At 43.4% G+C, this 13,314-nt stretch overlaps 1 protein-coding gene across 9 annotated transcripts in view; it reads right to left on the reverse strand.

Moving 5' to 3' along the window:
• Positions 1-313: 313 nt before the first annotated feature.
• Positions 314-13,314, reverse strand: part of TBC1D7 (TBC1 domain family member 7) — a 132,170-nt gene continuing 119,169 nt past the window's right edge. For 7 of the 9 annotated variants that reach the window (XM_064476206.1, XM_010980081.3, XM_031435179.2 and 4 more), the window contains 5 exons: positions 12,234-12,421; positions 8,234-8,371; positions 3,391-3,536; positions 1,967-2,096; positions 314-925 (listed from right to left, as the gene is read on the reverse strand). In XM_064476206.1, the coding sequence (XP_064332276.1) occupies positions 839-925; positions 1,967-2,096; positions 3,391-3,536; positions 8,234-8,371; positions 12,234-12,421 (689 nt within the window). In that variant the 3' untranslated portion in view covers positions 314-838. The remainder of the gene's footprint in view (positions 926-1,966; positions 2,097-3,390; positions 3,537-8,233; positions 8,372-12,233; positions 12,422-13,314) is intronic. The other 2 variants (XM_031435185.2, XM_031435184.2) reach the window with 1 other exon arrangement.

Here is a 13,314-nt window from a genome sequence, read left to right on the forward strand (position 1 = left end):
CAAACGCAGGGCCCCGTGTCACTCGCCTGCCTCAAAGCCTGCAACTGTCCCATCGACATTTACCCTTAGTGACACAACGTGGCCCAGGGGGTCATTAGTGTTAACCTGAACCTGCCGGTTCTCCCATTCCTATTCCGGGCGGCAGAGCATTCCCTAATGTCCACCCAACATTTAATGACCCATCAGGAAAAAGCCTGAGTCCAGCAAAATATCAACAAGTCCTTTCTCTCCTAGCAGGGAAATTGAGACACATTTTGTTTACTGACAGTTTCATTCCAACTAGCACCAAGACCAAAAGAAAAAGAAAAAGAAAAAAAAAGGTAAGGCCTTTATTTCAGCCTATTTAACAAGACGAAGTCCAGGAACCAGATTTAGCTTTCCAAAGACTGAGATTTGGGAAGTCAGCTTAGGGTTCAACAGGTACTGCACCAGCCAAGTCCGAATCTGAGATGCCAACAAAAGGAAGCTGTTTTTCATTCCGGAAACAGACCCGAGAAAGTAACGAGCTTGGCGCTAATGAGAGAAGCAGGGCAGGCTTGGTACACGCTACAGACTGAAGCGTCATCCCCCACACCCTGACTGAACAGCTTTAAAGGCTGGGAACTATTTTCAAACAACCCTTTTAAAATGCTATTCAGCGCTGAACTGTGTACCTCTGTGTAACCAAGAGATGCCATCCCACAACACAGCAACCCCAGGTACCTTAAATAGTTTTACTGGAAAAACAATTACACTGTGAGCACCAAAGCAAGAACCCTATTGTCAATTCAGCAGATTACAACTCAAGAACAAAATGCCCCGGGGAGGCCGGGCGGACTGTCTACAACATCAGGAATGTTCAGGCCGAATGGACCGGGGTCCCGCAGTGTTTGTGCCAGAGGTCGATGGCCTTGCTCACGATCGCGTCCGAGCTGTCCTGGGGAATCTGTGAACAAGCAAACCGGTCTCTGAAATGTGTTTCCAGCTTCAGTATCTCCCTCATTCACTATGGCCTAACACTCATTTCCACTGGGTTTTCACTGCTTTTTCAGAAAGTGATCCCATAAGAGGCTGCTGCCAAGATATTTGCTTCACACGCCACCTGAGGTCATCCCAAGGAGCTGTGGTCACACTGCCTGGCTTCCAATCCTGCACTGCCCACAACTGTGTACTCCTGGGCAGGTTCCTGAAGCTCCCTGGGTTCAGATCCCCATCTCTAAAATGGGGCAAATGATGGTCCCACTTCACAGAGCTCTTTACAGGGGTTACATGAGATAATTCACAAACAATACTTAGTAGGGGCCCTAGCACTGCGAGCCACTAATCATGACAATGACGGTGGCTCCTTTATCCAACACGCACTCACTCAGTGCTTACTATTTACCAGGCCACTGTTCAACTGTTAATACTGGCTAAAATACATAGATGGTGGGTTCAGTGAAACTCACTCATCTGAAGTCTCTACTTTAACACCTCTTGCCCGGTTCAGGGGTACTCTAAGATACAAAGTGGGGGAAACTAATTCATTGAGACCTTTTTCAACATGCTCTAAGTTTACACTTAAGCACATGACAAGTCTAACTGGGATTCCATCAGCGACAGTAACAGAAATGCCAAGGGCTTACAAAATCCCTCAAAACATCAGGACTCCTCCATCAGCAAGGATCGCTCCTCCTAAAGTGACAGATCTCATCTCTTCCTTTTTTTGATGAGCCTCCTAGTAGTCACATCAGGGGACGAGACTCTGGTCCTAAGCGCACACACTCATGGGGAGAGTCTTGCTGCTCAGACCACTGACCACCCCCTCCCCCACCCAACAAACAAACGACAGGGACTATAATCCACAGACCAACTTTAAACTTTTTCAGGGGAAAAAACAGTTTCTTATAATGTAAAAATATACTGAAATAACTTAATGCAAGAGAAAAATCTGGCTTGCTAAACTTCCTTTCTAGATTCAAAATTCAAACAAAACAAGCACACTTACGTTTTCCAGAAACTTCGTTATCTTCTCCGCACTGTTCAGTGCCATTACTTTTATCTTAAAGGTTAACAAAATTTCCACAGCTACAAACACTAGTATCTTACAGGATCCACTTACAACTTTATCCCAAACCCTACAAAAATAAAGACAATCCAATTACAAGTTTGAAATTTATGCTTACTTCAACATTTCAAATTATAAAATTAAACCAAATGACACTTCAAGTAGAGTCATCCCTCGGTGTCCCCAGGGAAGTGGTTCTAGGACTCGTTAGGATACCGAATCCGTGGACGCTCAAGTCCCTCATGTAAAAGTGGGTGGTACAGTCAGTCCCCTGTTCCTGCAGACTCCACATCCAAGGATTCAACCAACCACAAACTGTAAACAGCACAGGATCCGGAACTGGCTGAATCTGCAGATGCACAACTGCGGACACAGAGGGCTGACTGCATACGCTCCAGAGAAGAGCTATAAAGGATCATCATCAGGGAAACAACACATCAGCCATTTGAAGTCTATTTCAGACACAGTCAGCACTGCAAGGAAAAAAGGGGATGAGCTAGAAAGTACTTGCTCTGCTAGGAATCTACCAAATGCCAAGTCCCTCATGCTCCAAAACTGACATTCTGGGGCCGGAAAGTCCTAAACCAAAGCTTAGATTTTATTAATACTTTGTAATGCTCATATAATCATTACATATTAAGGAACCACAACAAAAGAAGCAAATGAAATGAGATAAATTCAATTTCATTTTCTGGTGGTTTACATTCCTCAACGAAGGAGCTAGTTACTGAGCACACGCTAAAATTATTCTTCTGACAGCTCCTGTCTGTAACACTCATAGTTGGTATTACCCTCTCTGTGCTGACCACGCACGGTCTTGTATTCATCTCTGTATACTGCCTTTCTCCTCAACTGCAGAGTCCTGGAGGGGGCGGGACAGGGCTCTGAGATACCCATAACTCATATCTGAAATTGATGGAAGAGCTGAGTTTGAGTGTCAAATCTCTGACTGCCTTCAACTATTTTAGAACGTCATAAGATGTCCAAGAAATAAAGATTTTTCTCTATAATCTACCTCAGTTCTGGAAAACAAAAGCCCATGCCTATGTAAAATTCTTGGAGGCTATTTCAGATGTGCCTACTGTACAGCATCTAATACACTGATGGTCTTCAATTCTTCTCACTGTATATTTTAACACTTTAAATATTTACACTAGTACTGACTCTAACATTTCTAATTGTATATATACTAAGCAGAACCTTGTGTTGCTGTGTTAGCTGCAGGAGAAGTTAGCATCAAACTATTGTTCTAAATCAAATTTATTTTCTGAGATGATTACATTTAAGAAAAAGAAAAAAGAAAAACAAAACAGGGTTCTTCTTGGACTCCAAGCCTTCAGTATGTCTTTGAAAGAAATACTTGCCTCTGTAAACTGGACTCGGGCAAGCACCCGGCGAAGCACCTCTTGAACCAGAGATCATAAGGAAGTCTGGACACCGCAGAACACGTCTTCAGATGACTGAGCAGTCTGCTATCTTCCAGATTCAAATATTGTTCAAAAGCCTTTGGCTAATGAGTAAACAAGAAGGGGTTACTCATTTCCTGTAACATTACCTGATCTTACAGCCTCTGATGAAAAAGTCTACATGCTGAATACAAAGAAATGCTAGAAAACAAAACTTCAGAATCCTCCAAGTCACTGGTGACGCAGTGGTTCCCCAGATCAGCACAAACCAGAGCAAACCACCATCCAGACTGAGGTTTCCTGGGACAGCCCCAGGCTAAACAGAACAGTCTGTTAGTTAGTACTAACCGCACTAACCAATTCACCAGCCCAAGACAAACCAAAGCAAAATTCAGTTGTTCCGGGGAGAGAAGAAAGGCCATGTTCTGGCTACTCTGGGGCAGGAGATTATATCTACAGGGAAAGGAGAAGTTAAGACCGAAGAAACAGGGTAGGGCTACAGCGGGAGAGGGAAGTTGGAAGAATGAGACAGAAAGAGCTGGAGATTAAAAGAGCCCTGCAGCCACTGACTACACCTGTGCTGGCCCATGTGTAACGCATTGTGCCCTGGGGCAGGGAGGTCCAGACAAGAGGGACAGCGCAAGGGAGACCTCCATACCCCCACAAAATGTGCATGCGAAGTCCTGGGAGGCACAGGAATAGCTCAGAGGGAGCAAAGCCCCACGATTCCCTCAGGTCGCCTCTTCCACGTAAAGTTACACAGCAGCCAACTCCTCCAGAAGACTAGGGAGCTAACAAGGCTGCCTCCCAGATGGGGCCAAATCCACCTGGCATGGGCTGCTACATTTATAGGGACCATTCTCAGACCCTCAAGTCTGTACTCCCTCTCCAGAAGGGCACAACCAGATCCCATATCACCCAGGCTAACACAAATGTTTTTACTAAATATCTGCACCGCTGCACTTCTGCCAAAGAGGCAATTCATAATCCTTCCAACGTCCACTGCAGCCAGACACGGTGCTACACGCAGGGAAGAGAGCCAGAGGGTAAGACAGCACCCCTGCCTTCAAGGAGCTTACAACCTGGTTGAGAAAGACCTGCAAAGAGGCAAGTGTAACAGTGTCGTAAAGCCATGATGGGAAGAAGCACAAGGCGCTGGGTACATCCATGTGTGAATCCTGACCCAGACTTTAGAGGCCAGAAGCAGGTTCCCACAAAAGCAGATGTGTGAGCCAGCCATTAAGAAGGGACAGAAGTTAATCAAAGAGGGCCATATAGTAACATCTAGTTCAGCTTAAAGGGTAAATATCCCTAACTAAAGAGTTTCTAAAAAAGAAAAAAGCCAAAAATTCTCACAGAAAAAAAAAAAAGCAAATGGCTTCGTGATAACTAATTTGGTAAAACCACAAAAAAGTGAAAAGACAACAGACAAGATTATGGAGACGCTAACAAAAAGCTCAACAGAAGAGATCTTATATACAACAATAAAAAATTTTAAGCTAGACTAGACATGGTTTAACTAAAGACTTTTAAAAACTTGACCTTAAAAGTTGAAGTCAGTCGCTTGCTGCCTAAATCAAATAGCAAAGCAAAGAAAATTTAGCTTTTCTAATACATAGTGAAGAACTTAAAAATTTTTTTTTCATAACTATTTAAAACTACATGCTAGGCACTGTAATATATACAAGAAGAAATTAAGACTTACGGGACATGGGGACAATAAGTATCTTATTGATTCTAAAAAACTTCTAAAAAATGTTCAAGGCATTCGTGAAAAAGAACAAGAGAGAAATTTCCCTACCAGCTATCGAAATATGCTAGGAAGTTATATTGAATTATATGGTGCTGGCCCAGGAATAGACAATTACCTTGAGAGGAAAAAAAAGTGTCTAGAAAGAGATAAATATGGAAATCCAGTAGAAGATAAAGGTGGCATTACAAATCTGTGAATAAGGATGAAATGACAAAAAATAGCATAACTGGTAGTTCTACTGCTTACTGTGTGACTTTGGGCAAGTTACTTAACTGCTCTGTGCTTCAGTTTCCTCATCTGTAAAAACATGTTAAAATAAAGTAACTCATTAATATAGGAAATTCAGCACTGGCTGGCATGATGCTCCTTCTCAATAACTGTTAACCAGAGTGGGAAGGAGGAGGCGGGCAGTGGGGTACTGGCTGAAGTCGTGCTGCAATTAACTACAAAGGAACAAAGTCACATTTGCATCTGATACGCCAGTCACAAAGGAAAGTTCCTCATAAATTAAAGGACTCTAAATGTTGAAATATTTTTCAAAGATAGCTTTTTAAAAACCTGTTTTTTTAATCTTAGGGTTAGAAAGGCCTTTCTAACTAAGATACAGAAAAGCCAAAAAAAAATATATATTGATAAATCCAACTGTATCAACTTTACATCTTTATACAACAGGGAGAAAGGTTTTCAGAGAGAAAATAATTTATAAAACAAAGGATAATAAATATCCAGCATATGTCGATAATTCTTAACCCCCCCAAAAAAGGAAAGAGGTAAACAAAATAGAAAGGTAGACAAAGACAGCGACCAATAAACATACCCAAAGCTGTTTAACTGCACTCAGAAGTGTGGCTACAGAAATTAAAATGGGCTACCATTTCACTATGAGGTTGGCAAACATCGAAAAGACTAATGCTATCACGTATTGGCAATAGGGTGGAAAAGAGGACATCTCATAGACTGTTTGGAGAAGCAGAACTGGTCCAACGGGTAGGTGAGTAATCTGGCAGTTAACAAATTTAATGACGTCTCTTTCAATTGTGCGTTCCCTGTATAGGTAACCCACCCCTGGGAGAGAGACAGACAGACACACACACGCACACACGGGAACATGTCACGTACAGGCGGTGTGACTGTTAGCATGGAGCTATTACATTAAATTATGGCAAACTCTTAACAGAAAATACTTCGAGAATTTAAAAAATTTTTTAGAGGTGGTTCTAAATGAGTGGCTCTCAATCTTAGCTTCACTTCAGAATCACTTTTGAGTTGTTTTTTTTTTTTTAAATGAGAATTTTGGGGCCCCACCCGCAGAGATGCTGATTTAACTGGTCTGGGGGGAGGAAAGGCACTGGTCATTTTTAAGCGCTTCCAGGTGGCACTGGTAGGAAGTCAGGGAAGAAAATTACTTATGCGTACTAACATGGAAAAGCTCTAAAACATTAAGTTTAAAGAAAAAACATAGGGCCATATAAACGGTATGTATTTACATTTTTTTTAAAAAAACATAAGTTACATACACACACGTTGCACAGGTACGCACGCACACTCTCAGCCATTCTTGTGCACACAAAGCAGCCTAGACAAACATACACCACGCTGATGACAACGCTTACGTCTCAGGGGTGGGGGAGGGGAGGTGCTGCCGCAGGTGCGCAACTGGATTCAGCTGGATAGTTTCTCGCTTCCACAATGTGTCTATTACTTGTATTATTAAAAATACATTTTTAAAGAAACTATCAAAATGCTACTGAATTTACTCCAATATTAAGAAAAGCTAATTAAATCATGATACAATTTGGGCCTCTTGATTTAATCAGGCAACTACCATTTACATATCCTCCAATGCCACGCTTTATTTTTTATTAAAATCAGCTAAGTGCATTAAATTTTAGAATTCTAAAGACTAAATTTTACTTCAGTGAAATACATAAAACACATGCCCTCCGAAGCTGAGGGCTCATGCCGACCGCAGGGACCCTCCGGCTCCCCCAGCCCCCACCAGCGCCCCTTGGCTGAATCTGCGCCCTGTACCACAGTCACCACTGCCAACAGAATTTCCAAATGAAACAACTCAATGACTTAAATACAGATTCACTTTCATAAATGAGAAATGACGGAAGAAACTGGAAGAGAACAGCAAAGGATGCCGGCTCATGCTGGTGAAGCAAGTGCTGGGTCTCTGCTTTCCTGTCAGAGGACAGCCCACAGCCGCTGCCTCCCTCCATCCTCTCCCTCTTCACCAACAGAATCCCCAATCCAATGTGGGATCACACGTGCCAGCACAAAACCACCAAAGAAGCCACATGTCCCAGGCTCCACTGCAAACCAGGGCGGCCTGGTGACAAGGTCCTGCCCCACACCAGCCTGGCAGAAGGAAAGTCTGTTACAGGGGGACAGGCTGGACTGGCTGGTCACACTCTCCTCCTTTACTTCTGTCTCTGCCTTTCCCTCCCTGCCTGGAACAGGGATGGCGTGGCAGTCGCTCCAGCATCCATCGCATGATCACAAGAGGAAGAATCACACCTAAGAACGCTGGAGCGGAGGACGGGAACCTGGCTGTCTGTTGGTACCGTGGCTGTGGCACCAGCTCAGGGCTGCCTTGCCTCCAGACTCTGGGTTACACAAGGGAAGATAAGAAAGCTTCTGTTATGTGAGCTTTCCATCATATGCAGCCAAATGCAAACCTCAGGACAGAGAGATAATTCTAGAAAAAGTCAGTGGACTCTAGATCAGGATAAGGAGTGTGACAGAGCAGAGGTGAGCAAACCCCGGCCTGCGGGGGCCAAAGCCACAACCGTTCTTTGATGTGTTGCCGACGGCTGCTTCTGCATGACAGCTGCAGAACTGAGTGACTGCACAGACATGGACCAGCCGGCCCACCCACCTGGAAATATTTACCCTCTGGCCTTTTAGGAAAATATCTGCTGACTCCTACTACGGTGGGTCCACTCATAATTGCAGCGGCACCGGGAGGTAAAGGCATTTCCTGAAGACCCCTATTACCACGGCTCGCCCCCACCCCACAGGAGCCAAGACATCATCCCTCACCAGCTGGGGCAGAGAATCCCGGTACTTGTTATTCAACTGGTTCACAAAGCATCGGGTGACCCAGTAACAGTCCACGCTGTCTTCCACCATCTCTTCCATGGCTTTAGCAATGGCGAGAAATACTTCATCTTCTGGCTCCTGAAAGATTAACAACAAATCTCAAGAGGAAGGAGGAAGAGAGAAATCCATAATTCTTTAATAAAAATGAAGCCTTGCTCCCTAAATTTTGAAGGGGCTGCAGTAAACCAAAGTGGGACCAAAAGCAGTCACTAAAAAGACAACCAGGGGGAGATGAGGACGAGTAACCAGAGGAATCTGTCTGCACCAGTGTTGCTTCTGATGATCAGGTTTCAGCCTGACGCTCAGAGATTTTCCAACTTCTAACATTACGGCCAACGAGTCAACATAAATCCAAGGAAAGGCTGACTCTCTACCCAAAAATATTCTTAGTGCTAGAGAATTCCTTTTAAACAGATGTGATAAACAGCACAAAAAACTAGAGACATTCACCAACACAGCAATTTGCAAAAATTAAATGACCCCTAAAGGACTAATAAGCATTTTATTTCAAAGCATTCATACATACCTTTGCAATTTTATTCTATCTTTAAGCACCTGAAAAGCTAAAAATGTCCCTAGAATTAGAATTTTAGGACCTGGAAGTATGGCATTTCTCAACCCTGGTGTCAATACTCAGAACATGAAAGTACACCCTCAAATAAATTTCAAAAGAAATCTTGTAAAAACTGGAATCTACTTGAAAAATCTGTTTTCTAATACCGTATCTTATACCAAAAGCTTTACATTTCTCAACTAGGACTTAACAGCTGAAGGATTTTAACGTTGGAAAAAAAAATCCAACAACTATAAAGTTTCTTTCTACTCCCCTAAAAAGTCTGAAGCTAAATCAAAATCCCTATTTTAATACAAGTATTTCATTTTAGGCCTCTCTCAACTTACTAACATTCTACAAAATGTCAAGGGTAGCAGAACCATAGAAAATAAAATTCTCCAAAACACTTGTTAATGTGTCAGGGAAGGAGACAAGAGAAGAGGAAGAAAAGGGAAAGGGAGCATCCTTCCTCGGACGCCCGCCTGGCCCCGCGTGTTCCAGGACATGCCATCTCCACGCTGTCCACCAGCGGCAGCATCTTGGACCAATGCCCTCAGCTGAGATCAGCATCTGTGCTCCCGCCCTGGGCTGAGCACTGTCGCACAGGCGTACTAAAAGATACAAAAAATAAGGCTGACTGGGGCTTGGTGACCCAAGGGACACGAGCCCAAAACGAACCCTTGGGCAGCAAGTGTGCCCAAGGCCACAGCACAGGTACCTGGGCGTGGCAAGTGGAGCAGAGAGGAGGTGGAAACTATGACCCACCACGCAGACTTCCTGAGCTAGTGGATAAGCTCACCTAATTTCACATATAATTTAAGAAGTCGGGTAGTACTATCAACTAACTGCATTTGCCAATGGAAAAAAAATTACAGAAATTTAAGAGTCCCGATTATTCTCAGGGTTATTCTCTCCTGATAAACTTAAAGGTGGATGGCCTAAGATTCATCCGTAGGATCCACATCATTAACCTCAAAAGAAAGAACAAGTCAAAGCTTAAACTGCTGTGCTGGCAGGTTGCAATCTGCTGCCCCAGAAAATGACAGAACAGCACAGTTTGCAGGACAATCCCTGTTTTTGACAATTCAGCCAAAAGTTAAAATGCCTGGATTGAAATGTAAGAGGCAAAGAGCCGAAGCCGCGGAGCTGTGGGCATTACTCTGACTGCCCTCCTCTTCCTCCCTTTCTCTTTCCTTTATAAATAAGCAGTCCAGTCAGCAACTAGACCAAGGAATGTGTCAAAGATGAAGTTTAAAAATGTTTTGGAACTAGACAGAAGTGGTGTTTGCACAACACTGGGAATGTACTGAATGCCACTGAATTTGTTCATTTTAAAATGGTTTATTTCTAGATTGTGAATTTCACCTCAGTAAATTATTTAAATAAAAAATAAAGAATTAAAATTTTTTTAAAAAAAGATGAAGTTTAAAAAGCAGGCTGGAGCCTGTGGCGCTGAGGCCAAGGAGGGGTCAGGGCCAAGGAGGCAGTCAGAAACTACAAGGCCTGTGGGGCCTGCCGGCCAGGGCCAAGGAGGTGGCTGGCCGTGTCGGTTACAGAGGAATGAGCAAAAAAGTACAATGAGGCTAATGGAAGCCTCTTCGTATGTGCAACTGCCAGATACGGAAGGTGCAAATACAGAAAGGGTGAGGGCTAGAATGAACTCGTAATAGTAGAAAGGAATTGGCACTGTTAGCATGAACTCAGGGTTTTCATTACGGAGAGACAAGACATGCAAACGTGTGTGTGTGAATGTGTGTATTTCCTAACTCTGTCTGCTGTGAGCGCCTTAGAAGCCATGGCAAACCAGCGACAATGAACAATGAACATACCTAACTAGCATCCTGCTCTTGGTTTCTAAATACAATACTCCATTCAAAAAAAAAAAAAAAAAGCTAACTCCAGGCCTGGGGCAGGAAATGTACTAGGAATATCTTTTTGTGCCAAAAAGTAAGGATATGCTCCAAATGATGGGAACTTATCAAAAAGACACAGACTTCAGCTTGAAAGGGTTCCCACTGGTGAAATCTGGGACAATCTGAACATCAAAATCATGGTAGAAATGAATTATAGGTCACTAAAGCAAAAAGGAATCTATAAATTCATATTGATAAAAATGAGGGAGAAGGGAAAACTCTTCCACAGAAAAGAATGCTGACTGATCAATGCAGAAGGCATGGAGGAGTCAGAAAGTCACCATCTGGCAAGCAGCACAGCAGAAATTGTTTCAGGCCACAATCATCAGTGGGTTGATATTTACACAGTGTCAAAGTACCTCCCCACGAGTTACTTATTAATTACAAAGGGAAAAACAGCAGTCTCACATGGGAGAAAAAAAGTGATCAAAGTCAGCAGAGTAACTATCACACTTCTGTGGTATTCCTGCCAGAAACGCACAACCGGACTTTAATCGTGTGGAAACCTACAAACCCAAGCTGAGAAACGCTCTACTGGCTTGAACTCTCCAAAACGGTCAAGGTCATGAAAGATAAGAAAGGACTGAGGGGCTGTTTCAGATTAAAGGTGACTAAAACACGGCAATAAATGTGATCCCAGATGGGACCCCGGACCAGAAAAAGATCAGTGGAACAGTCAGCAACATTTCAACAAAGGCTAGATAGGTTAGTTCACAGTACTGTATCAACGCTAAGTTTCTGGTTTTGGTAAATAACCAGGGTACAATTAAGGTGTAACATCTGAGGATGCTAGGTGAAGGTACATGGCTACACTATACTCCGCACAACTTTTTTTCTATGTCTAAAATGATTTTAAAATATCAAAAAAATTTTAAATCAGCAAAAGGTATAACTAGTGGTTGAGAGGTTGCTAATTTCTGAACCAAAACTTTTATTGTTTGTAATAAAGGGAATGATACGGGCAACTGGTCAAATGGGAATGGAGTCTGAAGATTAGATGTTAATACTGTATCAGTGTCAACTTCTTGGTGCTGATGACTGAACTATGGTCACCTAGGGGAGAGTTTTTATCTTCAGCAAGTACACACTGAAGGAATCTGAAGTAATGGGATGCCATGTCTACATCTGATGCTCAAACGGTTTGGAAAAAAATACATATACACATATACAGGAAAAATGACAAAGTAAAGGTAGTACAATGTTAACAACTAGGGAACCCGGCTAAAGGGTTTATGGGAATTCTTAATAGTATTGTTGCAGCTTTCCTGTAAGTTTGAAATTACTTCAAAATAAAATTTTAAAAGATTGGGGAGATTGGATCAGAAGGTACCGGGCCATGAGAGCCAGATCTGCTGCTTTTACCCTACGAAGCAGAGTCACTGAAAGTTCGTAAGGCAAAACATGATGCGATCACAGGCTGGCAAGACGGAGCAGTCTCGAGTTGAGCCAAGGGTCAAACAAAAGTACCACTAACCAGTGGAAAGGAGGGACTTCGAGGCAACTTCCCAGACTCCAGCCGATGCATGTGGAGATAGACTTCAACCTGCGGTGTGGCATCACTGATAAAGCGAATGACTTCCAGGGCGTGAAGGACATCAGAGTACTGCTCCTTGCGATACGTCATCACCTGGGCATGGGACTCGTGGTGTGGAGGCAAGATTCCTACAAAGACCCAAGGGGGAGGAAAGGGGCAAAATACTGAGGCGCCAATCCAAACCCCACCTCTACGAAAGAGAATCCCGGGAGAAGCTGCCTATCAAAATTAGACTAGGACCCACAGATATTTAATCACCGTGATGACTCTCTTTGAGAAATTCTCACTATAAAACAATACAATCTTAAGTTTTAAATACTATCAATATTTGAAATGGCAACTGAATCACTGATATTAAGGAGAAATGAAATAAATATGCCACATAAATTCAAGATAATTACACCCATTACAATACTGATTTAATGCAAGTTTAAGGTTGTCAGCCTGGGGCCACCCTTAGGCCTCCAGAGCTATCTCCATTTTTTGCATTTGGCCCCTAATGGACTGAATTGTACCCCCTCCTCCACAATTCATATGCTGAAGCCCTAGCCCCCAATGTGCCTGTATTTGGAGACGGGGCCTTTAGAAGATAATTAAGGTTATATGAGGTCGTAAGACGGGGCCCCAATCCAATAGGGCCAGTGCGCTTATAAGAAAAGGAAGAGACACCAGAGCTAGCGGTCTCTCCTCCCCTTCTCATGTGAGGACGCAGCAAGAAGGTGGCCACCTGCAAGCCAGGACCTGAGGCTTCACCAGGAACAAAATGGGCCAGCACCTCCATCTCGGACTTCCCAGCCTCCGGAGCTGGGAGGATACACACTGTTGTTTAAGCCCAGTGGTCTGGTATTTTGCTAAGGCAGTCCCAGCCGACAACACAGCACCCTTCACCTCAGAACCACCACCAGCTGGTCAAATCCTTCTCTTCCCCAACGACTACAACTTGCTCACAAAGTGCCGTACCTTTAGGACAGAGATCTCTCATCTTCACTGACAAAGTCACCTTACACTTTGATGCCATTTT

This window comes from Camelus dromedarius, chromosome 19, assembly GCF_036321535.1.
Source record: "Camelus dromedarius isolate mCamDro1 chromosome 19, mCamDro1.pat, whole genome shotgun sequence".
Taxonomy (NCBI): domain Eukaryota; kingdom Metazoa; phylum Chordata; class Mammalia; order Artiodactyla; family Camelidae; genus Camelus; species Camelus dromedarius.